Source organism: Chelonoidis abingdonii, chromosome 22 (assembly GCF_003597395.2).
Source record: "Chelonoidis abingdonii isolate Lonesome George chromosome 22, CheloAbing_2.0, whole genome shotgun sequence".
NCBI lineage: Eukaryota > Metazoa > Chordata > Testudines > Testudinidae > Chelonoidis > Chelonoidis abingdonii.
The window spans coordinates 9,304,936-9,330,257 of record NC_133790.1 but is presented as its reverse complement, the minus strand read 5'-3'; the positions used below and the strand labels follow the sequence as shown (position 1 = coordinate 9,330,257).

General features: G+C 46.7%; 1 protein-coding gene across 15 annotated transcripts in view; it reads left to right on the top strand.

Annotated features, from left to right (window-relative positions):
- The window catches only part of NCOR2 (nuclear receptor corepressor 2), a 428,298-nt gene that overhangs the window by 92,727 nt on the left and 310,249 nt on the right, over nucleotides 1–25,322 (top strand). For all 15 annotated transcript variants that reach the window (XM_075060010.1, XM_075060008.1, XM_075060007.1 and 12 more), the window contains exon 2: nucleotides 23,044–23,257. In XM_075060010.1, the coding sequence (XP_074916111.1) occupies nucleotides 23,153–23,257 (105 nt within the window). In that variant the 5' untranslated portion in view covers nucleotides 23,044–23,152. The remainder of the gene's footprint in view (nucleotides 1–23,043; nucleotides 23,258–25,322) is intronic.

Sequence of the window (25,322 nt, the reverse complement as noted above, 5' to 3'; positions counted from 1 at the left end):
TGGGGGTGTGGGGTCTGGGGTGGGGCTGAGAATGAGGGGTTGCAGTGCGAGAGGGTGCTCTGTGCTGGGGCCAAGGGGCTCAGAGGGCTGGAGGGGGATCAGGGCTAGGGCAGGGGCGCAAGAGGGGATCAGGGGTGCAGGCTCTGGGCGGTGCTTAACTCAAGCAGCTCCTGGAAGAGCAGCCTGTCTCTCTCTTCCCCCCAACCCCCTACACAGAGCTGTGGCCAGGTGGCTTTACGTGCCACCCCTGAAGCTCCCATTGGCTGCAGTTCCCAGCCAATGGGAGCTGCAGAGGTAGCGCTTGGGGCAGTGTGCAGAGCCCTTGCCTGCCCCTACACGTAGGAGCTAGAGAGGGGACATGCCACTGCTTCCGGGAGCTGCGCAGAGCTGCAGCACGCATGGAGCAAGGCAAGCCCCGAACTCTACTCCCTGGTGGGAGCTCAAGGGCCAGATTAAAATGTCTGAAGGGCCAGATGTGGCCACCGGGCCGTAGTTTGCCCACCTCTGCTGTAGTGCTACAATGGAGTTTTGAGCAGCAGAGGGCCCAGCAGATTACAGTGCTGTTACTTTCCCACAGCACAGCCCCACCTACCATTTGCTTTAGTGGCAGAGGGCTAACGGTCACTATGTTTCAGATTGAGTATGTGTGTTGGGGGCATGGCCACTGGCCTCTAGGAAGAAAACTCTGCCAAGAGTTAGAGGTGTGTAATATATCCTGCCTCTGTCCCAAGCCTGCGCTAATCCTCTTAGTTCACACAGGCTTTTTGGAGGGGCAGCTTTACAGGATTTGTAAAGCTACCTTTCCAATAGCCCCATATGAATAAAAGAGATTAGTTGTTTTGCCTGGTAAAAGATTAACATACCCAGTGCATGGTTCTAGCAATTGCTTTAGGTAGTTGAGGGGGAACCGGGGAGAGTTTTTAGACACCTCTAGCAGCTCCGTTTGCCCATGCGGTGTCCGTTGTACAATAGCAGCAGCTCTCATGCAGGGGACATACGAATCTTTTTGTTTCCTAGGAGGTCTGCTGCCTGAAAGGGAGCTGTATCAAAGGGTATGTTCTTAGTACAGTGCCTCGTGCGTCAGATTAGGTTCTGTTCTAGGGGACATAAGAGAGCTGTGTAATTAACGTGGTAACTTAGGTAGAGCTTCAATTATTTTTTTTCCCGTGCTGTTACCTGGGTTTTAACTGAGGCTCAGAGAGGCAGAGGGAGTTAGTTCCCTATGGTGTTGCCTGGAACCTATGGTAGAGTCAGGAATTGAATCTGGGTCTCTTCAGTGCCAGACTAGTGGACTAACTATTTGACTATCCTTCCTCTCCATTTCACACTGCATTTACCTCCACCAGCAATGTGCCCAGGAGAGGGGTCCATTCATTCCCTGGTGTTCCTTCTGAGATCTGCCAACAGGAGGGCATCTTAGTGCTGAGGATGGGGGACGTTTGGGAATGTCAATTATATATCCACTGAGGAGTGTCTGGGGCTTCCACGTGTGTTTCAGGTGGGCCACAGAACAGCCATCAGAGCGTGATGACTTGCGGACCCAGGTTACGTTTGAAATGAGTTGGAAGATCTGGAGTCTGAGGCCACGTCTATACGACGCGCCATATCGGCGCGTTACAATCGATTGCTCGGGAATCGATATATCGCGTCTCATCTAGACGCGATATATCGATCCCTGAGCGCGCTTACATCGATTCCGGAACTCCACCAAAACCAACGGAGTTCCGGAATCGACATGGCGAGCCGCGCACATCGATCCCGCGCGGTGTAGACGGGTGAGTAGATCGATTTTAGATAATCGATTTCAGCTACGCTATTCTCGTAGCTGAAATTGCGTATCTAAAATCGATTTTCGCGCGTCGTGTAGACCTGGCCTGATTGCAAGTCTCTTGCACTCTCCAATCCCTTAGGCAGACTCCATTCACTTCACTGTTCGGGCTGTGCACCCATGAGGCCTTGCACATCTCAGAGACGTACAAACAAACAAACAAATTTGCCAGCTCTGTGCCATCTGTTATTTTGCCCTCTTCAGAGAAGATCGGTGTTTGCAAGGCCAGATGGAGAGGAGCAGCCTCTAATGGGAAACTCGCTTCTCCTGGGGAGCTCAGAACAGAGTTCTGAAGAGCCAGGAGAAATCAAGTCTCATGTCTGTAAAATACTCAAGAGGGAAATATACTTAGCTTGAAAAGTAGTCTCCTGACAGCCTTCAAACCTTACTTAATAAAGCAGGAATTGTTTGTTTGCTTTGTGTTGTTTTGTTTGATTGGCATTTGAGTCACCCTTTCAGAGACAGTCCTGCCAATGGGTATTGGTTACAGTTCTGTGAACATGGACATGCCAGCTGAATCATAAACAAAATGTGTCTGCTTTTCCCCTACTGCCCATCATCTTGGCCTCCTGGCTGCCACAACAACTGGCTCTTCCTTACTCCCTGAGGAAGAGGCATCTGGAACCTGATACGGAATGTGCTGCCAAAGGCACGTGGTCAGAGGATGCTGCAGTGAGATAGCAGAGCAGACCCTGTGCCCTAGGAGCCAAGAAGGTTGGCTCTCCAGAGTTGTCTGCCTGTTGTGAAGCCATAGATTACACAGAGTTAAAGTGCTAAACTGGAGGATGCATTTCCCTGTTCTCCCCCTCCCAAATGAAAATCTGAAACAAATGTTACAGCTCTTATGCGAAAACTCCACACAATGTAACCGTAAAGGATATGCTTTTCTATTGTGTAGTTTTGGGGGGTTTGTTTGTTTGGACTATTCTGCGGAATTTAAGAGAAACCTACATCCATATTCCATAACTCCACAGAATGGCTAAGCAAAGGAAACCCACAGCAAGGAAACTGTTGTAGAGATCTTTAGAACATACAGCCTGCCTGCTACATTTTTTTGGATGTTTACTTTTTTTTGCCAAGGACTCTAGGTCTGGTTAATGCAAAAATATTTTAATTACCTTCTTAATTGTTGCAGGGAGATCCAGAACAAATCCCTCTGAAACTGATGAATTCTCTTATTTCTGTCTGCACAATGGGGTCCTGATTCATCCTAGTCAATACGCAATACAAATAATTATAATGTTGTCTTCCTGGCCGTTGGGATATGAACTTTGGGGTTGCTGGCCAATTACTGACAATCCCCTTAAGGGTTCCATATAAACTAAGAAGCTTTGTGCCCCCATCTTATGGGAGTTAGAATGGCTTCATGTGAGAGCCATGCCTGTGTCCCATGGAAGGTTGCTAATTAATCCATGTGCTATGATCCAAGAGCTCTCACTGGTGTGACTGACTCGCCTTCAGGGACTGGGGGATGACTCCTTGTTGCTCTGAGGAGTATAATTAAATCCCTTGTCTCAAATGCTCCTTTTTTTTTTTTTTTTATTGAGTTACTGTGTTCTAACAAGGGCAGGGCTCGAGAGGTGAACTCTTATCCAAAGGGGGAATTCACTGTTTGCTCCTCATTTTGGGAAAAGAGCATTCATCCTGATTTGCTTCAGGGGTCTGCCTCAAGGGTATGTACTCTGGTGAAGATTCTTGATTGCTTTATCTGTAAAGTGCCTTTGTATGCATCCCCTGTAAGGTTCTGTAGTCAATGGGGTCTCATCAACGGAGCATTGTAGAAGTCTGAGTTGGGCCGTGGGCTATGCCTCCGACATTGTAGGACTGAACCCTGCACTATGTTCCCAAGTGTTTTGTGTCCAGTCTATTTTCATTTAATTGAATGACTCAGGAGTTTCCCCCGCTCCCAGACTCCCCCCACAGTCAGAGAGAGTTTTCCATGAGGCAGTTTTTGCTGAGGGTTGTCCTTCATTTCCACCACGTGAGGAGAGAGGCGAGCAATGAGTAATTTCATGAAATCTTGGACGAGAACATGCCTAATTCAGCCCTATTGTGAGCGGGCACAACATCACTGAAAGCCATGTTTTAGGGCCTGCTTGACACCAGGGCTGAAGTGGGCTCGTGAGTCACAGGAACCACTTGACACTGGTAGCTGGGACTTTGCTTTGTTTATTTAATAGTTTTTGCGTTGAGTGGTCTCGAAAGGTGCCAGACCGACAGCCTGGAGACTAAAGGAGTGTTTATTCACAGAACAAGGCGAGCTGCCTTTGGGTGTGTGTCATCCATGACCTTGGGCACAATAAATCAACCTCTGTGCCTATTCCATCCTTGCCGTGGCTGATTTTTGGGATGGGTGCCAGCTGTGGAGGTGGTTTCTGAAATGTGGACACTTACTTGTTAAGAACAGGACTGAGACCTCCCTACCCTCAACTCATTTCTTCCAAACCAGGCAACATCCCTGAGATGGTAACAATCTCGGTTGCTGAGTTGGAGTCAAGGGGATGACCATGACGTGGAAAGCCTGATACCCCTTTGCCAATCCCCTAAGCCATCTAGTTCCTTGGCAGGTGTGGAATTTTTAACTTAAAAACCTTGTGTCTTACCTCTTCCCCCTGTCCTCCCCTGCCTCACTGATACTGCTACCCTCTCTTAGGCATCACAGTCATGTCTCCACCCCATGCAAAATATCCAATCTACTTAAAATGTTAGATCACAAAAGATTCTCTGGTCCAAATCTGGTTTTCGTTATCACAGAGATGGCACCATCTGTCAGACTCGGAGACCCAGGGACGCATTTCAAACCCGCAGGTTTTTAAGAGCTTAGGGATGAATTTTCATTAGTGAAGCATCATATAGGGATTTGCCTTATAAACTCTTAATAGGACAAGCTGTGTATGCACTCCAATAAGCTGCTGTGAAAATGATCCTTTGTAAAAGTGAAAGGCTCTGCAGTCAAGATAAAACTCATCGGTTGTAAACCAGAACAAAACGATACCTTGCCACTAGTGAAGATGAAAGGGGATTCTTTTATTTTTGTCCTAACTTCTCACTGCTGTGCTAGTTGGTCACTGCTTTTGCACTGCGAAGCACAAGTGTTCAACAATCATATCATACCTCCCAAAATCATGAGATTTTAATATATATTAATTTCTATTGTATTTCCCTTCTGGTTTGTGAACCTTTTAATGTTCTTGTTTTCAACTTTTCTCTGGAACCAGGAGAGCTGAAAGCTCTTTTTGTGTGTGTGTGTGTGTGTGTGTGTGTGTGTGTGTGTGTGTGTGTGTGTGGAATGAAAGATGAAATTCTCTGAAAATAACATGGCCTCAGGAACTGAAATTTAAAGGAAAAAACCAAAGAAAACCCCACCTTGCGAGAGTCAGCATCCCTGCCCCCCATTCAGTTTGGGCTGTGAAAGTAGGTCAGCTGGTAACACTTTGTGGATTAATTTCACTTTCCTAGTTTAGTGATTCGGTTTCTGGCACTCTGTGTTTCCAACAGTTTTATGGTGAGTATTGCAATACTTAGTGTGTTTTTTCTCTAGAACCTTAGCTCCTGGGGTCATGTTATTTCATGAGAATCATGGGTTTTGGGGTTGTTTTTAAAGTAAGTTTTGAGCCCTAATGACTTTAAAGAGAAGCTTGAAAATGGATCCTGAGGGCACCCTAAGGGTTGTAAATAAAAGAATCCCAAATTTATTAAAAAAAAATCTCATAATTTTTAAGCCTGCCCTATGCTTATGTGGGGAGGAAGGGGGCAATACTGAGCATGGCAGGGAGAGACTTAAATCCAGTTTCCCCACTTGTTTGCACTCATATATTTGAACATCATGAAAACTCATCTGCGTTGTGACCCTTCCCTTACAAAAAGAACACAAGGCCCTGATCCTGCAAAGTCCCTTCTGCTCCCTCTGAAGTCAGTGGGAGTTGAGGCCTTGCTTGAGTGAAACTTTGCCATTTCCTTAAGGGTTGGAGGGGGACTTCCCTGTAAGGGCCTGAATTCCCTGAACACCTGATGATTGTTGGGACCTGAGGGCACCTAGCACCATGAAGAAACAGCTTGGTTAGTGAAAGCAGAAGCAGCCTGCCTGAGTGGGAACAGAAAGCAGTCAGCACGTCACCAGATCAGGCTCTGTTACCTCAGGAGGCCCCTGTGAAAGAGCATGGGATAAATATCTAAATAGAAGTTCTGGGGCTTTCCCTTGTGAAACATCAACACACGTCATCCATCGAAGAACCAGCGTGCTGAGATTTGCACAGGTCCTAAACACCAGAAGGCTTCAGTGCTAGACTGAGGTTGCAGGTGCTATGCACATGTAGCAGGCTGTTTCTTTGCTTTAAAAGGGTGTAGAAGAGGAGGAGGGAAAACATTAATAGCCCTCAAAAATCCAAACTCTGCCAGCCGCCCGCAAGGCTGTTACGCATTATGCACTGGTGCTAAAGTGCACAAAAGCCTTTCGGTGCCTCGAGGGAGACTTTAATTTCTGTCTAGAAGCTATTACTTATCTAAATGAGGAAGGCAGAACATACACAATGGCTCCTGCAGCTCAGACCTGTCTCTCCAACTGATCTGCTCTGAGCTAATGAGCAGCAACTTTCAACAGTCCCATCAGTGAGCTGTTAACTCCTTGTGAGAGAGACTTTTAGAGGAGGAGGAATGAAAGGAACAGAAACATACAAGTCAAACAAAACATCAAAGCCCTGTTATTAACCAGGACTAAAAATTCATTTCACCCATTAAATAGGAATCTTGTAGAAATAACTCTCAGATTGTCAGAAGAAAGATCTGTTGGGCTTGAAATGCTTAGGTTCTCAATTTAACAACATGGTTTTATGAGCATGCTGATTTCTTGGGTTCCTTAGTGCAGTGCTTCTCAAAGTGGTGGTCCGCAGACCGGTGCCGGTCCACGAGCCATCGGCTGCTGGTCTGTGGTGAGTTTCCTCATAAGAGCGTCGAATAGGATAACAATATGACACCGGTCCCAGGCACAGTGGGGAAAAAAATTGCCGGTGCCGCACATCAGATAGCTTGAGAAGCACTGCCTTAGTGTATCAGGTCATTTCATTTATTTGCACATTTTTAGTTTCTGCTCTTCTGAGTAAATTTTTTTTCCAATTGCCATCTGATAGGAGGCATTAAGTTGCATAGTTTGTTACAGTAGTTTAGCTTTTATATCAGGAGTCTGTGCTCTTCAGAAATCCTTCTGTAATGTCTTATTCCTAGATCAGAAGAGAATCGTGAAGCAGACTTGTATTCTTTGAAATGGGGAATCCACAAAAGAAGCTGTTTAGTGATACAATCTGACTCAAAGAATTCATCTTCGGAAATCCGGAAATGTATTTTGCTGCTTTACTCAGGATGTAATAGTCAAAAATGCTGCTCATGATCTGAGTAATTTGTTCAACAAAAGAATCTTAACTAGATGAATCCCTTGGCTTCCACGACATGCCCAAGACATCAGAGACCTGTGTTCATCAGTAATATAAATTCAAGTGTTTGCAAATCAAATGAGTGGCATATTCTGTAAAATATCCTTACAGGTGCTTAAAATTCAAGAGAAATTACAAAAGCATCATTTAGCCTAACATGCTACATTTTAGTCTAACAATTGAGAACTGCAAATGGATGTCAAAATGGGCTGTTACAGTGACAGTGGCTATCCTGCAGTTTAATATTCTTGGGGACCATGGATCAAATGGCAAATTTTTTCAGCAACATTTTTAACAAATGTTTGGTTGGATGTTGGTTAAATCTCAAGTAACTGTTTAGCTTCACTGGTATAACTAGGGTTAGAATGTGGTCCTAGGGCTTGATGTCCAATACTGTTTTATGTAGGGTATATGGTAATGTGAATAAGGAGGGCAGTAGATACCAGCTGAGTAATTGAAGCAAGTGTTTCTTGGTGCCATGGGTACAGGGAATGATGATTCTTGGTTTCAACATGGTGACTGACAAGGTGAAGCCTAGACTGTGTTCAGAGTGATCATTACCCATGAAGATGGTTCAGTTGCAAGGTCAGTGCTTCTTCAGCTCCTCAGGCCCAGATGAAGGTCTATATTATGGGACCAGTTTAGCAGTCTTTGGCTACATTCACTAGTGGTTCCAAACCTTTCTGGGTGGCGGGGATTTATAGACCCTGGATTTGTATCAAATGCTTTATGCCATTTTTAACACATGAATTCTGTGGGGATTTGGATTAGTCTCGTGTGAGATTCCTCTCCCTCTTCATTACAAATGAAGCCATGATTGTATTGTCATTGTACTTTATTAAGGGTGAAATTCACCCCTGTGCAGAGAGTCATCAATGGGCCTGTATGCCATATAAGTCCTATCTGGAAAGCTTAAGTTGCCCGTATACCTTGTAGTGGCTCTCTTCAAAGGACTGAGTGTTGAATATGGGCATTGAGTTGGAGAGTGGGCTGGAGATGAAAGGAGAACTGGTGGTGTAGGGACAGATACAATATTATAATAGTAATAATTATGCCTGGCTCTTATCCAGCACTTTTCATCAGTAGATCTCAAAGTAACTTACAAAGGAGTCAGTGAAAGCCAGTTTTTTCCTAAGAGAAGGAAACACAATTTCAAGGTACACACAGAAATGGTAATTGGAAAGCTAAGATCTGATCCAAAAATCATTGACTTAGACACTGATTTGGAAGGAACTAATTTTCTTTTAACATTGTCTCGGAGTGATTTGTTACCATGCTTGGTGTAGAAGCTGTAAATCAGGTTCAAGGGAAGAGCATGTAACTTTTTTTTTTTTTTTTTTTTTTAAATTTGGGGAATAGTACATTTAATTTAATAAGCAAACCTCCAGAGTTGGGTGTGGTACTGGCACATCTATTTATCCCGATTGCTTTCCACCAAAGTAAAGATAATAAAGATGATCAGTAACCCTGGGTTCTAAAGAAAAGCAACGGACTATTGGGCAACACTGGGGTTTTTTCCTCTAACAGTGGGTTAAGGTATTGTTTTTGCAATGTGGATCTAGAGGGCAGTCTTTCCCCAAATGTCCCTGTGGCTTCCTCAGGCTGTTTGGTCTTTCCTGTCTGAGTGAAATTCACCTCTGGGCAGAGTCTTCAGTCGGTTTTATGCACCATTTAACACCTCAAAATAGGACCTAAGTGGGACTTAGGCTACATCTAGACTACTTGCCCTATCGGCAGATTAAAATCGATTGCTCGGGGATCGATATATCGCGTCTCATCTAGATGCGATATATCGATCCCCGAGCGCGCTTATATCGATTCCGGAACTCCACCAACCCCAATGGAGTTCCGGAATTGACAGGGGGAGCCGCGGACATCGATCCCGCGCAGTAAGAACGGATGAGTAATCCGATCTTAGATATTCGACTTCAGCTATGTTATTCACGTAGCTGAAGTTGCGTATCTAAGATCGATTTTCCCCCCGTAGTGTAGACCAGCCCTCAAAGTATTACATCATCTGCATGCTGCCCTCTGCATGAAGGGAATTTCACCCACCGCGAGTGGCTTTATAAATCATAATGATATTAGTCCCCATTTGATATTAAAAATCAAGTGTTTGCCCTGGACGCAAGTGTGGTTTTGCAATGCTGACTCAAAGCAGCAGCCATGTATCATTTTTAGTTTGTTTAAATGACAGAATTGGAGGATACAGGATTGCATTCAGTAGTGAGGTGCTGCGTTTTGAGGCCGGTAACAAGAGAAATGTCCTCCATGTGTACATCCCCATTCTTGTTTTTCTGCTGCATTCTCACCCCCCGCCTGCCCCTTTCAGCTGGAGCTGGCTGAAACTTTCCAGGTGTCGAGTTTTCAACATCCCAAACTGAGTTTTCAGTAGAAAGAGCAAACATTTTTCAACAAAAGTGTTGAGGTTTTTCATCTACGTCTGTGCTTTCTTGAACCACTTCATTGACTGTGTCTACCCTGCTTTGACCTGGTCAGCTTTCTACCATCTCCATCTAATCCATTCTTTGGTACTGGATTATTGTCCTTCGCCATCTTCCCACCCCCACCATACTTCCCTTCCCATCCCAGCAGCCATGCCTTTTCTTTCTCTCCATGCATTTCCATTCCTCTCTGCAGAGCATCCTCAACAGAGACCTCATATTGGTCTATTTGGCTTTCTTTCTCCAGCCTGCTCTTAAAATAACTCCTTTGTTCCATGAGTGGCTTGTGCATTGATCCTGCACCCCCTTTCTTCTGTTGGCTCTTTTCCCCCCTTTGCATCTTCAGTTATCTGTAGCATCCCTATTGGGCGCTTAACATGACCAACTGGCTGCTCAGAAGTGTGTGTTTTCTGTTTCCAGTTGATTTAAAAGCGTTTCGGTGAGTTTGCCAGGCCACAAACATCCTGGCAGGACAACAGAAGTAACATCATTACATAATCAAGGGTGGACTCTGCCATAAACTCGCTGCCGATGGGTTTTTTTTACGCTAAAGGCCTGTGTGTAATCTGTGTACTATTCCCATTAGTAATGAGCATCTCTGTTAAAAAGACTTTAACTTTAATTGAATGGAAAAACTCCAAAAAAAACCCCAAAACCGCTTGAATTTTCCCGCTCTAATTAATATTGTTGAATTTTAAAAGCTGAGGCTCGTTAGCTGTAATAAATGAGACTGGTGTGCCCGAAGTTTCACAGATATTATGGAGCGCACAGCAGGCAGCAATACCAGTGGGGATATTGCTTTCACTGAATAAGCACACATCCAAAGGCACACTTCCACCACCATTCTGCACTTACCCAGCCTATGGTTGAACTGCTCCTTACTACTGTCCAGGCTGCCTGTGTATGGCTTCATGAGCCATAGGAGCAAGAGGTAGGCTGGGTCTACCAGGATTGCGATTGGCATTTCAACATCACCAGCGGTTATTCTGCAGTCTGGAAATATAGTCCCTGCCTGCAGTTTTCTGAACAGACCTGTGTTCCTAAAGATGCGCGGATCATGCACTTTTCCTGACCATCCCACGTTGATGTCAGTGATGTCAGTGAATGTCATCGGTTCTGGGACCTGTCTCGGGAACAAAGGAGTCTTCCATTGACTCGCCTTGGTTGGCTTGCTAGCCTTGCACTGCTGCAGGGAAGCTCGAGCAGAAGACACTGCCAGTCAGAAAACAGAGGAACAGTGTGGTGTGGGGGGAGGGCACTGGTGATTCAGTGATTTTAAAAGGAGCCTTAGTGCCTGTTTTATGGGATTTGGGGCACCTCCTTCAAAATTTCAGCCTTCTTGGCTGGTTTTGTAGGTTGCAGCTAGCACCTTCAGGGAAACTTAAAGAAAACAGAGGCATTCCGTTTTGTGGAAGGGTCATGCAGTTAAGCTAGGTGCCAGGCATTTTCTTCAAGAGCCCTGTGTGGAGGCACTTCTCTCCCTGTAAAAAGAACAGGAGTACTTGTGACACCGTAGAGAATAACAAATTTATTTCAGCATAAGCTTTCGTGAGCTACAGCCCACTTCATCGGATCATAGAATGGAACACACACTCCCTTCTCTGTACCCACAAGAGCTCTTTTGTTATGGAAAGGTGGGTTTGGATTAGCATTGTTTTTTGGTAGAAGGATTGAGATGCAGTGCGGCCACTGCAGGTGCTCTCCTTTGCCAAGATCTGTGTCCTATCACAGCTAAAAATAGAGCATGTGTGATACTGGTATTTTGAAATATAACACAGTGGAGTGGATTTGGCAGGACTTGAGAGCATCTGACACTGTCCTGTAAGGTGGAGATGTGAGGACATGTTTTACTTCACAAACGTTGGAGGAGGTAATCCAAGGACAAAGCTAAACATCAGTCCCATGCCAGACTGGGGCCATGTGTACACCACAAAGTTAAGTCGACATCAAGCTCCGATCTGAGCAAGTTGATCTTATGTGTGCACACTACACTCACTGTGTTGGTGGAGTGCATTCTCACCAGCAGGGCTTGCATTGGTGCACGGAGCTCTGCACTGTGGGTAGCTATCCCACAATGCACGTAGCTGAGTGGAATTTTGGGTTGGGCTTGCAATGTCTTATGGGACCAAAACATTGACGTGGGTGGTTATGGGAACAGGGCATTTGCCTTCCATGATACACTTCCTTCCTTTCCTCCCTGAAATCAACGGCAAACAAACCAAATCTTTTTTCGTAAGCCTGAGTTACCTGTGCGGATGCCATAGTACGATAGGAATGGACCCTGCTCCAGCTGTGAACTGTTGTTGTGAGCATTACAAACACCTCACATCTTATCCTGCAGTATTTACACAGCCGGAACAGGAGCCAGCGCACTGAACAATGTGACGCCACGCAAGTGGCCCTGCTGGAGGACATAGAGTGGAGCAATTAGCAAAGTTGCTGGTGGCAGTCACGTGTCACCTTGACGTGGTTGAGTGCTTTTTCTGGGCCTGGGAAATAAGCACTGACTAGTGGGACAGCATTGTTATGCAGCTATGGGATGACAACCAGTGACTGCAGAACTTTTGAAGGTGTAAGGACACTTTTTCCAGGAACTATGTGAAGAGCTTTCCCCAGCCCTGAAGTGCAGCAGTATTAAAATGAGAGCTGCTCTGACAGTGGAGAAGTGAGTGGCGATAGCTCTATGGAAGCTTGCAACTCTAGACTGCTGCTGGTCAGTGGGGCATCCGTTTTGGAGTCAGTAAATCTACCGTGGGATCTGTTGTGATCCAAGTTTTCAGGGCCATCAACAGACTTCTGCTAAGAAGGGTAGTGACTCTGGGCATGGTGCAGGACATAGTGGATGGTTTTGCCTCAATGGGGTTCCCTAACGGCGGTGGGGCGATAGACTGAATGCATATCCCTATCTTGGCACCAGACCATCTTGCCAAGAGTACATAAAGCAAAAAGGGTACTTCTCAATGGTGTTGCAAGCACTGGTGGATCACAGGGGCTGTTTCACTGACATCAACGTGGGATGGTCAGGAAAAGTGCATGATCTGCGCATCTTTAGGAACACAGGTCTGTTCAGAAAACTGCAGGCAGGGACTATATTTCCAGACTGCAGAATAACCGCTGGTGATGTTGAAATGCCAATCGCAATCCTGGTAGACCCAGCCTACCTCTTGCTCCTATGGCTCACGAAGCCATACACAGGCAGCCTGGACAGTAGTAAGGAGCAGTTCAACCATAGGCTGTGTCAGTGCAGAATGGTGGTGGAAGTGTGCCTTTGGATGTGTGCTTATTCAGTGAAAGCAATATCCCCACTGGTATTGCTGCCTGCTGTGCGCTCCATAATATCTGTGAAACGAAGGGATAAAAGTTTGTCCTGGGCTTAGGGGGTTGAGGCACATTGCCTGGTGGCCAATTTTAAGCAGCCAGACACAAGGGGAATAAGAGAAGCGCATTGAGGGGCTCTGTGTCGCCGTGAGGCTTTGAAAGCCAGTTTCAACAACGAGCCAGAGTAATGTGACACTTACCTCTGTTGTTCCTTACCAAAGTGTCTTTTCCATGTGTTGAATTAATATCTTTTCTTTCTCTTCAATGAAGTTTTATTATGCACACCAACAGAGAGACAGCAAAGAAAAGTAAGATTATTTGGGGCAGAAGGGCTGGTAACACGGGAGGGCGGCGGTCCTAATGCAGTGTGCTGCAATGATGCCAGCAGAGTTAATACTGGAGTGATGCAGGAAAGTGTCCAACCAGGGTGAACGAAATAAGGCAGCCCTTCCCAGAAACCTTCTGGAAAGGATTGCAGAGTACTTCCCTCAAAGCTTTCTAGAGATCTCCATGGAGGATTCCTGGGCTGTCCCCATGCACAGTCTTTTTTGGAGAACACTCTCTGTGTGGCTGGAGAGGCCACTGATACCCATTACACGTACTTTTTTGTTTATTTTAAACATAAAATATGATAGCATGTAACTCCTATAGTTGGATTGGAAATGTGTACTCACCAGAGGTGCCCTCTCGGCATCATGCTCTGCTGCCAACTGGTCCTGTGAAGGGATGGGCTCCCGGGTTGGAAACAGTTCATGGCTGTCAGGGAGAATGGATCCTCTGCTTGCCTGCCTCACCACCACCTCCTCCTCCTCCTCCTCGTCAACAGTGTCGTCCTTGTTTGTCAAGGTCGCCGGGGCTCCTTGGAGGTATCTGCACAGCGTTTTGGGGTAGTGGTGGCGTTGCCACCAAGAATCGCATGGAGCTCCTCACAGAAGTGGCATATCTGTGGGGCAGAACCAGAACGACTGTTCACCTCCTTTGTCTTTTGGCATGCTTACCGAAGCTCCTTTACTTCCATGCGGCACTGCTGCGTGTCCCAAATGTAGCCCTTCCCCCTGTGCCTCACACAATCTTGGCATAGATGTCAGTGTTTCTTCTGCTGGATCAGAGCTCTGCCAGCACAGACTGTTCTCCCCACACAGCAATAAGATCCACCACCTCCTGTGTACTCCATGCTGAAGTGTGTTTGCAGCCTTGAGGCCCCATGATCAGCTGTGCTGGTGAGCTCTCCAAGCTGATCAAACAGGAAATGAAAAATCAAAAGTTCCCAGGTCTTTAACAGGAGAGCAGCTGTTTCCTGTGTACTGGCTGATGTGCAGTGGAGTTGAAAGTGCTCTCCAGAGCAGTCACAGCGGAGCACTGTGGGACGACACCTGGAGGCCAATTCATTCGAATTACTCTCCGCAGTGTCTACACTATCCCCATGTCGACCTGTGGATGTCGAATCAAGTGCTATGGCTCTCACTGAGGGGGAGTACAGAAGTTGACTTTATATGCCACTTAGGTCGGCGGAAGGGACTTGATAGTGTAGACACATACATTTATTTGATCAACTTAAGTCGACCTAAATTTGTAGTGTAGACCAACCTGCCGCTGGAAAAGTTTAAAAGGAGCGATGTTGGCTAAAATCCCTGTTTGATGCTTTCTATTAGTGATATATGTTGGTAGAGTTGCCATCTTTCATTGTGGAACATAACCATTTCATCATGAAGTTGCAGCACAATGGAAAAAAAAAAATTAATCTGGTAGTTAAAGCTGGGACAACTGGCTTCTTTTCCGAAGTGTGTCTGCCATGCTGCATGACCTCGAGTAAGTCCTGTTTGTCAGTTTCTTGTAAATGTTAGCATTGCTGCCAATATATAAACCAGATTTTCTGAATGGAAATAGGGTGCATCTGAGAAGTGGTCCCATATAACCTGCATGCTCTTGAGAAATGCCTGTATTTATTAGTGACAAAAAAAGACACTGGTATGTATGTGGTCTCCTTGAGAATAAAATCTAGATGAGACTCAGCTGAGACTGTCTTGACCTTAGTAGCATTTATGGACCCTGACTCAGTGCTCTTGCTAAAGATTTGAAAGACTCCAAAGTGCCTGATGCACTAACTGCGTCCTTGGGAGATCTGAGTTGCAACTTGGCAAGCACACTATGCAGCGAGAGAGAACTGGACATGAAAACTGACTGCCCCAGGCGCATTCAGACCACTATCAAGAAAATTAAAATGGGATGAGGTTTTTATTTAATAGGCAAATATGTTGGGAAAGCCGCACAGCAATTGTTGTTTATGGTTTCTTATTTCCTGATTTACCAGTTGAGCTAGCATTGTGTTGTCTCTTAAGGCAAAAGCTCAACCTCCCAAACACCCTTTGAAGTCAAAGGGATTTTTGCATGAGTTAAAAGCGCAAGACTTGTCCCTTAGCATCCCTGGCATGTCACTAAGAGAATGCCCTGCCAACTTCTCCCTTCCCTTTTATACTGGCTGGTGCTCCGGATGGAGCATCTCTTTTGACCATGGCTGTGGCAATATCACATGAGGGGAGAGGCACCCTCTGATAGGCAGTTCATCTTCAAAGTCCTTTGTAAACATTGCCCAGTTAATGTGATGTTATCCCATTACAGGAGCGGCTCTCAACCTTTCCAGACTACCGTACCCCTTTCAGGAGTCTTATTTGTGTTGCGTACCCCCAAGTTTCACCTCACTTAAAAACTACTTGCTTACAAACTCAGACAGAGAAATACAAAAGTGGTCACACCACACTATTCCTGAAAAATTGCCTTACTTTCTTATTTTTACCATATAATTATAAAATAAATCAATTGGAATATAAATCTTGTGCATCCATTTCAGTGTGTAGTATATAGAGCAGTATAAATATTTAATTTTATGAAATTTTAGTTTGTACTGACTTTGCTAGTGCTTTTTATGTAGCCTGTTGTAAAACTAAGCAACTGGATGGGTTGATGTCCCCTCAGGAAGACCTCTGTGTACTCACCCCTGGCTGAGAACCACTGCATTATACCAATGGGGAAATGAAGTTGGGAGAGGTCCTTGTTCCTACCCCAAAAGTACTTTATAATAGTGATCCACAACACCTTGCCTTAGAAAAATAATATTGCAGTGTTTACGTTGAGTATGGCAGGGCGTGGTATGTGGTGACCTTAAGTAAAGGCACAGAACAATTAATATTCAGTTGTCCTGGGTCCTAGTTCCGTGCTTTGGTCACTAGATCATACTGTCACTTAGCTGTCCTGGATCAGGGCTTCCAATCCTCCTTGTTTGCCGTAAACTCTGGGATCTGTCCATGATGATTGCTCTGTACTGCGGCAGGGCCCTCGCATGATGAAGATGGAGGTATTGTCGTTACTAGTTTGTTCTATATTTCAAAAGGAGAAGGTAGGCTTCAGCTTCTTTTGGCCATTAAATGGGCAAATGCAGACGCCAGGCCCAGGGGTGGCTCCAAGCACCAGCGCAGCAAGCACGTGCCTGGGGCAGCAAGCCATGGGGGGCGGCCTGCCAGTTGCTGTGAGGGCATCAGGCAAGCGGCTTTCAGCGGCACGCCTGTGGGAGATCCACCATTCCCACGGCTTCAGCGGCAATTTAGCGGGGACACTGATGGTGCGGCACTGGGGGACCGCCTGCAGGTGCGCCACTAAATCCACTTGACCAGCAGACTGCCTGCAGGCGCACTGCCAAAAACCCTGACTGCCGTGCTTGGGGCGGCAAAATACATAGAGCCGCCCCTGGCCAGACCTGGTGTTCTTTTCACTTTCCATACTCTTCTCTTAGGGGCTATGAATAAAAATACCTTTAAAAGTGAAAAACGGGTACGTAAACCCCTGCACGTGCCCCCTTATGGATAAAATAAATGCTTTTTCATGCCTATCATATGCAGCTTTTGGTCAATCTTGATTTTTTAATATTCTTCGCATGTGTTTTTAATGTCTAACCCACAAGGCTCTGTTCCTGTTGAATGTTTGTTTGTTTATTATACCCTCTGTGTTACCTTTGTTTGGGTCTTTTTTGCTGTGCATACAGCCCTAGGTTTATGCCAGCCAGCCAGCCAGCTTTTCAATCCAAAGGATAGAGTAGCTACATTACATGTACATATTTTGTCTATAATGTTGACTGTCTTCCAAGGAAATTTCATGCACGTATTGAATAAACAGATCCATTATCATTTCATCATGAAGGGTTTCTTTGGAAACCTCTCTAAACACACTTCATTGTACCTCAATTATTTCTTCATGCACTAGTCTTTAAAGGAAAACATCAGTCATGATTCTAACCTGTCCAAGATCTGGTTATGATCTCTGGATGTAGAGGTACAGCGACTGCACTAATGACATTACAGGCTGCGGAAGGTATGACCACTATATGTTGTGTTCAGCTGGGAAACACAGCCACGTCGTTTCATAGTAGGGAGTGCGGATTCCTGTGACGGGAGCACTCTTAGGTTTTTTAAGAAACAGAGCATTCTGTGATCCTTATTTCAGTTCATCTTTGCTTTAAAACGTTTGAGAACTTATGAAGCACACCTTAATTGAAGGATCTCAAAAGACATTTACAAATGTAAATAAATTGGCATCCTTTGTAAGGTAGGTGGGTCTCACTAGACTTATCTTGTGGATGGATAAACCGAGGCACAGAGTGATTAATGGGTTTACCCAAATGCACATAATGTGTCAGGGACAGGAATATACCCCGGCGGCGAGGGAGGGAGGAGCCTGGGGCCGGGCTGGGAACGGAGCCGAGGCTGGAGGTGGGGCCACGGCTGGGCTGTGGTGAGAACGGGCAGTTGGCCGTGGTTGGGGCCAGAGCAGAGTTGGGGGCAAAGTGGGGCTGGGTGGCACTCCCTCCCTGCCCCTGGTGAGTGCTGGTCTGGGCCCTGCTGCACCCCCCCTAGGAGAGCACACCCCACAGTTTGGGGACCACTGATGTAATCAAAGCTGGCTCTTCTTTGCCTTGCACCTGCAGCCATGAGGATCTCCACACTGCCCTCCGAATGCAGTGGCGCATGGCCTTTTTGTTGTACGCAGGAGTTTCAGCGTCAGAACAGGAGCATAATTCTGCTGATCCTGCCAAACGGGTGGGTGCATGTAAATGGATGCAGGAGACTCTCTTTAAACTGAAGCTGCCCATTGTGCAGCTCTGGCGTCATACTCCTGTGCCAGACATGGCGGCAAACTTCCACTTTCCACTGTTTCTAATCAGAGGTTGTAAATCTATCCCAACCTAAAGCCTTAATGGCTATTGCAAGTCTGCGGCTAAAATGGTCCCTGGTGGAGGCTGGAAATACAAGAGAAAAATACTTTTCTTGTGAGACAATGTCTGCTCTAGGTCAAAATCAAGAGAGACCACGGTAATCTAATGGTTTGGTCTGAAAGGCTGGGACGCTAGCTGCATGGGGTAAATTGATTTCCCTTTCCATTTTGCTGCCATTCGGGGTGTATGTATGTGTGTTACTCCTTTGCCTAACAGGGGCTTACGGTTCTGGGCTCTCTGAGGAGAGTGTCACAATGGGCTATACCTGGAACCAGCTAGAGCGAATGGCCCAGGATAGAGAACTCTGGAGATCTGTGGTTGGCGGCCCATACCCCGATTGGGGTGACGGGCATGAGTGAGTGACTCCTTTGCCTCCGCCAGCGAGAGCTGGGCTGCGGCTTAACTGTGTGTTCGCTCCCCATCTGTCTGCCTGGCCAACAGACACGAGACTCTGCTCGCCTTAACATTAACCAGCCTTAGGAAGGGGTGAGCCCCACTTCCCCAGTCAGTCCCTCTCACTGGATACTCACAGAAAGCAGTAAGTTTGCTGCCTTCAAAGAGGCAGTGTACACACCAGCTTGTTCGGTTAGCTAGGGACTTGCTCTGTACCCAGTATAGCAGCACGGACGTCTACTTTAGAGTAAAACTAAGAATAAGTTTAACAACAAAGAACAGAGATTGCATGATACTAAGCAGGGATAACAGAGACAGAAAAAGGTTACAGACAAAACAAAACATCCTTTCTAGTGACCAAAAACTTACTTCTAGCAAGCTATAGCATTGCCTAAAACAGTTTCTCCTGCCTTACAGGCCAAGAGGATCCACCATGCCCAGTCTCAGAGAGCAGCGTTCTCTGTGTCCCCTAAGTGATTGATGGATCACCTAGAATGTCTTTTTGCTCCGCTTCAGGTTTTCCAGCTCCATGGCCTTTGTCTCAAGGGCCAGGAAGACAATCTGATGGTGCAGATGCTGTCCCCCAGTGTGCTCACTAAACTGCTTCCTTCTCAGCTTGTTAGCTTAGTTATTTTGTTTACGTGATACGTAAATGTTCTTCCGTTGCCCTCTTCAGGCAGGTTAATACCTTCTGTCTAGGGCAGAGTTGGAGGACCCTACCCTCCCACACACAAAAGCATAACAATGAATTTCCCAAGGTACGTAGTACCCAACGTATAGGGAAGTTCAGCAACAGTGCACAGGCAAACTTGAAATGTTTTTAAGGGTGATCTCTAGGGCGCTGTGTTAAAACCCAGCACGCTGCATCATCCCAGTTGGTGCTGAGTTTTAAAGTTGGTTTAAACTTTTGATTTGACAAAAAATCATCCCATTTCTTTAATACAGGCAGCTGTGATGGCATTGAGCAATCCACCTGTTGAGCCAGCGTCGCTTTGAGTGAAACAGTTGATGTACTGAAAGCCACTAACGGCGCAAGGCCCCCTGAAGCCTGCAGTGCATTTGTCTGCATTAACTCTTTGGAGGCTGCAAACATAGATGACTGAGTTTGAATCAGTTGCTAGGAAAGGATCTTAAATTTCGATAGGGACTTTTATCCCAACAAACTTTATGAATTCTTCTGGGGGTACATCGTGGCAAACCCAGTGAAGTCTGTGAGGGTTGCCCAGGTCTGAATGGGGCAAAATGTGGTGACCCAGATGCACCCATGCAGGGAATTCCTTCTGTCTTCGAGGTTGCTGCGTTTCAGTGGTGGGTGAAGGAATGAGCTGTTTTAACAGCGCAGCAGGAACGCTGCATATTCGATTAGGACAGGTAGTGAAAACTAGCACGGCATCCAGTCGGAACAGCAAGGGGAAGTATAAATAAATGACGGCTGCCATTCGGGTGTTAAAATTCCCCCTTGGTCTGCAGGGGTTTTCCTGCCCTGCAGGATGAGTTCCGTTGAATAGCATCAAGTTCCTGGACAGTAAAGTTGTCTCCCTTCGTGTGGGAGGGGTGGGAATTTAAGGCTCCAGAAGTCTTTATAGGACAAGGGTTGCAGGTCAACTTTTTCTTCTGTGAGTGCAGCAGGATGCTGGGAGGAGGGAAGAGAACCAGTCCCCCTTTGCTGTGGGTTAGTGAGCTGCTGGTGTGCAGGGCAAGCTGTTCCTCACCAGTTAGAGCAGGGCACTTGGCAGTCGAGACTCCTGGCTTCTCTTCCTGATTCTGCATTTCTATGAGGCCTTGGCAGCTGTCTGTGCATTTGTTCTCCCCCTTCCCCCCAGGTTACTGTAGAATTCCCACTTATTAAGAGGGTTGGGGGAACCTCTGAGGGCTGTAGATGATTGTCGTTCATAGCAATGCTCACCTGTAAGAACGTCCCTCCCCCAAATCTGGTCATTGCTTGGCCACTGATTCTTGGCAGCAGATTCTTTCTGCGACTCACAGTTGTGGTGACAGCGGGAAGGTCAGGCACTTCTAGCCAGCGAGGCAGTTTGCTCAGTGCACCAGCCAGCACACTGGTGGTCACTGGCTGTTTTGAGGTCAGCCCGAACTGGCATCCATTTGTGATCAATGCCTGGAAATGGGCAAACAACCGAGGCAGAGGCATTCCCGTGACCTCGTTGTATCTGCCTGCAGCAGATAGCAAAGCGGTTTATTGTTGGGGCCGATCTGCGGTCCCAAGGAGAAAAAGCAACTTCCTCTCCTCTCCCCTTCTCCCCACTGCTTTTGTTAATTTTTTTTTTTGTGCGTGCTAACTGCTGTTCCTGTTGAAACAGACCCTGGGTTGGGCGTGCAGTGCTCTTGTCTCTAGCAGTGGCCAGGAGCGGTTTGAAAGGGGCTGAGCTGCAATGTACAGTCCTGTAAATGTTCTGTGCTGCTCCTTGTGTATTGGTGACAGGCATCTACTCTCAAAACCCTGGGCACAAATGAATACCCCAGCTGAGACCTAGGCATCTTAGGGTGAGGCTTAGTATGTGCGGAGATGGGTTGGAATAACACTTGGATTTCTTTTGCATGTAAATGAAGTGCAATTCTGCACGTAAAGGGTTCACCGCTGCGATGGCAACGTTTGCTGAATCCAGGGAGCGGTGGAAATTTATGCTTTGTATAATTAACAGTTAATACGGGAATAATGCTTAATGCCTCTTAAACGGCCGGTAATAGAGGGCAACATTAAGACATTAGTTACTTTGAGTTGAAATCCTGACAAAGCGGGGCTTACAAACCTCTCCAAGCAAACCACTTAAAGTGACTATCAAAATCAACAACTTGTAAATCTCTCTTTTTCCGGGGGGGATGGGGGACTGTCTCACTCGTTGGGTTTTTTTCATTGTGGCTGAAAAAGGAAGTGGAACATCTGAGATTCTGTTCAAGAGATGGGTGACTGGAATGCTTGTGAAAATACACCCGATGCTGTGGTGGATTCCCTGGTATGTGATACGGGTCCCAGTGACTTAGATCAAAGGTGTGTGGTGTTCATGTAAAGTTTACATAGCACCGTCGTTTATGAAGCACTTTAAAAGAGAATGAAAGGCATGGCCTTCCTGCAAACACGAATTTGAGCGCTACTGTTGAGTTCTCTGGGACGCCTCCCTTGCGTAGGGGTGTGCCCATGGGAACGTGCTTGCAGCATCAGGGCTTGTATCTGATGGACACAAACAGGATGATGGCATCCAAAGAAGCACATGGAAAGGAAAGTGAGAGTGTGAACTATGGGTAACTAGAGATGTAAATATCGTTTAAAAAGTTAACCAGTTAAATGATTACAATTTTATCGTTTACCTGGTTAACCGATTAAAGGGAGACGGGGTGGGGCTGCTCTTGGGGTCAACCGGTCTGGCCCGGGGCTGCTGTTCTGCCTGGCCGGCTGCTTGGGTCATTCGGCTTGCACTGTCCAGGACTGCAGCTGGGAGTGGCCAGCAGGGGCTCCTCCGACCCACCCAGGGCTAGGGTTAATGGTTAGGCTGGGTTAACCGGTAAGGTTAATACTTACCAGTTAACTGTTTACTATTTTACATTCCTATGGGTAAAAACAAATCAAGGTGGCCCACCGCATATACTGTATATGGAGCTTGAAATCCTAGTTTTTTTTAAATGGATGATCAGGTTGGTGCTAGAGTGGAGGCAGTGAAAGGAGTGAGTGAGTTTTAACGGGGGATTTGAAGGCTGAGAATGGACTTGAGAGGTGAGAATGACAGTGTCATCTTGTCCATCTCCCAATGGCTCATGAACAAAACATGTTCTCCAGTGTTTTCCTAGTCAAGTCTGAAATGACTCAAAGAGTTCCCCCCCAGTTCCCCATAGACACTCTTCCTGACAGCTCAGCCTCCATTTTCAGTTCCTTTCAGCCCATTTATGCATTTTTACAGTGGCTGCCTCCTGCTTGGAATGAAGTAGTTAACACTTCAGTCTCCACCAGTGGGAGCAGGTCACGTCCCACCCATACTTTGATGTTTTGAGACGTAGGCCCTGATCCATGCAGGCAGAATGTTGTTATAGTCAATGGAACCCAAGCAAGCTGACTTGGGTTTGCAGGATCAAAGTTGTGCCTTGTTAATATTTTCTCAAGTGCTGCGTACCATGGTGATGTGCTCAGTGGAAATGCCTCTGGAGAAATCAATAAAAATAAACTCTTATTTGGGCTTTTGTATGGTTGGAATGTTCCTTGGTTAAAGGAACAAGGCCGTCATGCTCTGATATGAAGAAAAGTCCTTTTAAGAAAATATAAGGCAGTGAGGTTTTAGAAACCATTTGTGGCTTGACTTTGTTGTTTAGCTGGACTGTGGTTTGAGCACATTTTTAATCTTCTGCTTTCCTGTTTCCTTGCAGTTGTAGAGTGACGTGGCCAACAGGCGCATAATGAAGAGGAGCTTTTGGATTTCCTAGTTCTTCGAGACGGAGATTCAAAGGAGACGAACCTCCCATCTGCTTCTCTGCCATGTCTGGATCTACTCAGCCCGTGACACAGAACTGGCGAGCCACAGAGCCGCGCTATCCCCCTCACGCCATGTCCTATCCTGTTCAGATCAGTCGGACACATGCGGTAAGGCAGACCTCTTACTTCCCTCGGGACAGGTGTAGGATTGCGTAGCCCTATTGCTAGGGACAGTGATTTGGATTTAATGGCTTCAACGGACATGGGGTGTCGAAGAAAATGGAAGCACACTTCCATCTCTGCTAATGGCATTTCTTCTTTCCTCTCTCTTCTCCATCCTCAGGATGGCTATTACTTCTCCCCCTCTCCAACCTACTTAGCCACCTACCTCAGTGCTGCTCAGTGCTCCAGTTCATGGCTGTACTCTCAGAAGCTTGGTGGGTCACTTGTTGTCCTAGAGAGAACACAATGGGTTAAAGGAACACGAGCTGGCGTTGGGAGTGGAGGGGAAGTGCGGTTAACCGCATGTGTAGAGTTCAAGGACTCTGCCTCTGTCCCTTTCTGGCTTGGCTTTTACAGTGTGTGCTGAATCATGAGGTGGCTGGCATTCTTCCCTGAATGCCAACGTATCGCTTCCCAGCAAGCCTGGCCCTCCGCGCTCACGTTTGTTTGAGAACTCTCTTGTGATTTCCCCCAGGGCAGGCAGGCAGCCATGCCAAGGCGGCTGCCATCTAATAAACCTACTGTTTGCTTTTCAGTCAGGTAGCCAAGACCCCTCTCTTTGTAGGGCTTCTGGCTTGGGGGGGGGGGGGGGGGTTTGCTTTTTGGGTTGGTGAAAGAGAGGGGAATCCGTGCTTTGTTTATTTAAAAAAAAAAAAAAAATCCTCCCCTCGGCCCCAAGCTCTTAGGTTTTTCGCTTCTCCTGTAGATGAAAGGTCTTGTCTTCTGTTAGACTGGGAAATAAACTGAGGCAAGGAACGTACTCAAGGATCAAAGTCTGGACTCCTGGCTCTGAGTCCCCGCCTGCTCTATCCACTAGACCGCACTGCCCAGTCACTCCAAAACTCTCTCTTACCCTCCTGGGGCACACCGGAGGATTGGAAAGTCATCTGGAATAGCCATGTCTGACACAGAGGGAAGCAGGCTGGGTTTTTGGGCTCAGCCCAGAGTGGTGAGGGAGTGTGGGAGAATCTAGGCTATGCCCCAAAGAAGCTGTTTGCATGTGGATCAGTTGTCCTTTCTTAGTGGTGTTTGCTAGCAAAGCTGTTTTCCCTAATCCTGTTATCCAGAAGCCATGCAAGACAGCGCTTCTATTTGATGACTCAGAGCTAGGAAGGGTTAACCTGTCCAAATCCCGCTGCTCTGTACTGTTACCCCCACCCCAGCTCACTCTTCCTGGATCTTTGAATGTTTGAGATTTAAGATCGAAATGGAAGAGACTTTCCGTAGTGGAACAGCTTCCATCGGCACAAGCTTCTTGAACAAATCTTATTAGGTGTCAGAGCATAGAACATACTTGTCAGGGTGCTCTTTGGAGCCAGCACCTTGGCGAGTCATAGCAAGTTGAGCACAGTTTTTATAACATGTTTAGTGCAGATGGGATGAGGTGACCTCGTTTCAGGGTTAGCTTTTGTAACAGGGAATCCTGTCGAACTGCAAAATCCCCGTTGTTATCGTGTGAAAGGCCTCACTCGAAAGGCTCGAAATTCAGGAAATGTTGATGCGAGGCTGAAATTCCCCCACTCTGCTGCTCCTCAGTAGCACAGCACCCATGGGAGTGTCTGGTAGGGGGTGGGGGTCGGTAAAGCCCTGTGGTAGAAAGCCAAGTGAGGTGGGGGGAAGGGACTGGCTTTTGGCTCCATTTCTTTGCTCGCAGGGGTTGCTTGGGACCTTTCTCCTGCCCTCGTTGACATTCCACAAGGAGGCTTTTCGTGTGAGACACGTGTGAGTCTCGGCACAATTCTCCCTTCTGCGTGCACTATATGGGGGGCACGTGAGGGGTTCAGCGCTCTTACTTCCCTGCTGGCCCATGGAAAGTACACTGGGTCTTAACAAACTGGCGCCCTTAGCCTTCCAGCTCAGCTCCCACCCTCCTCGCATTCTTGCGTGTATTCCTCCCCGGCTTGGGAGCATCCTAGTGTCAAGTCTTACTGTAGCTGGTGGAGAGCAGGAGAAGGGAAACCCTCTTGGCTGGTGGGGTCCCCCTCTGCAGTTTCACCCCAGTCCTCAGGGG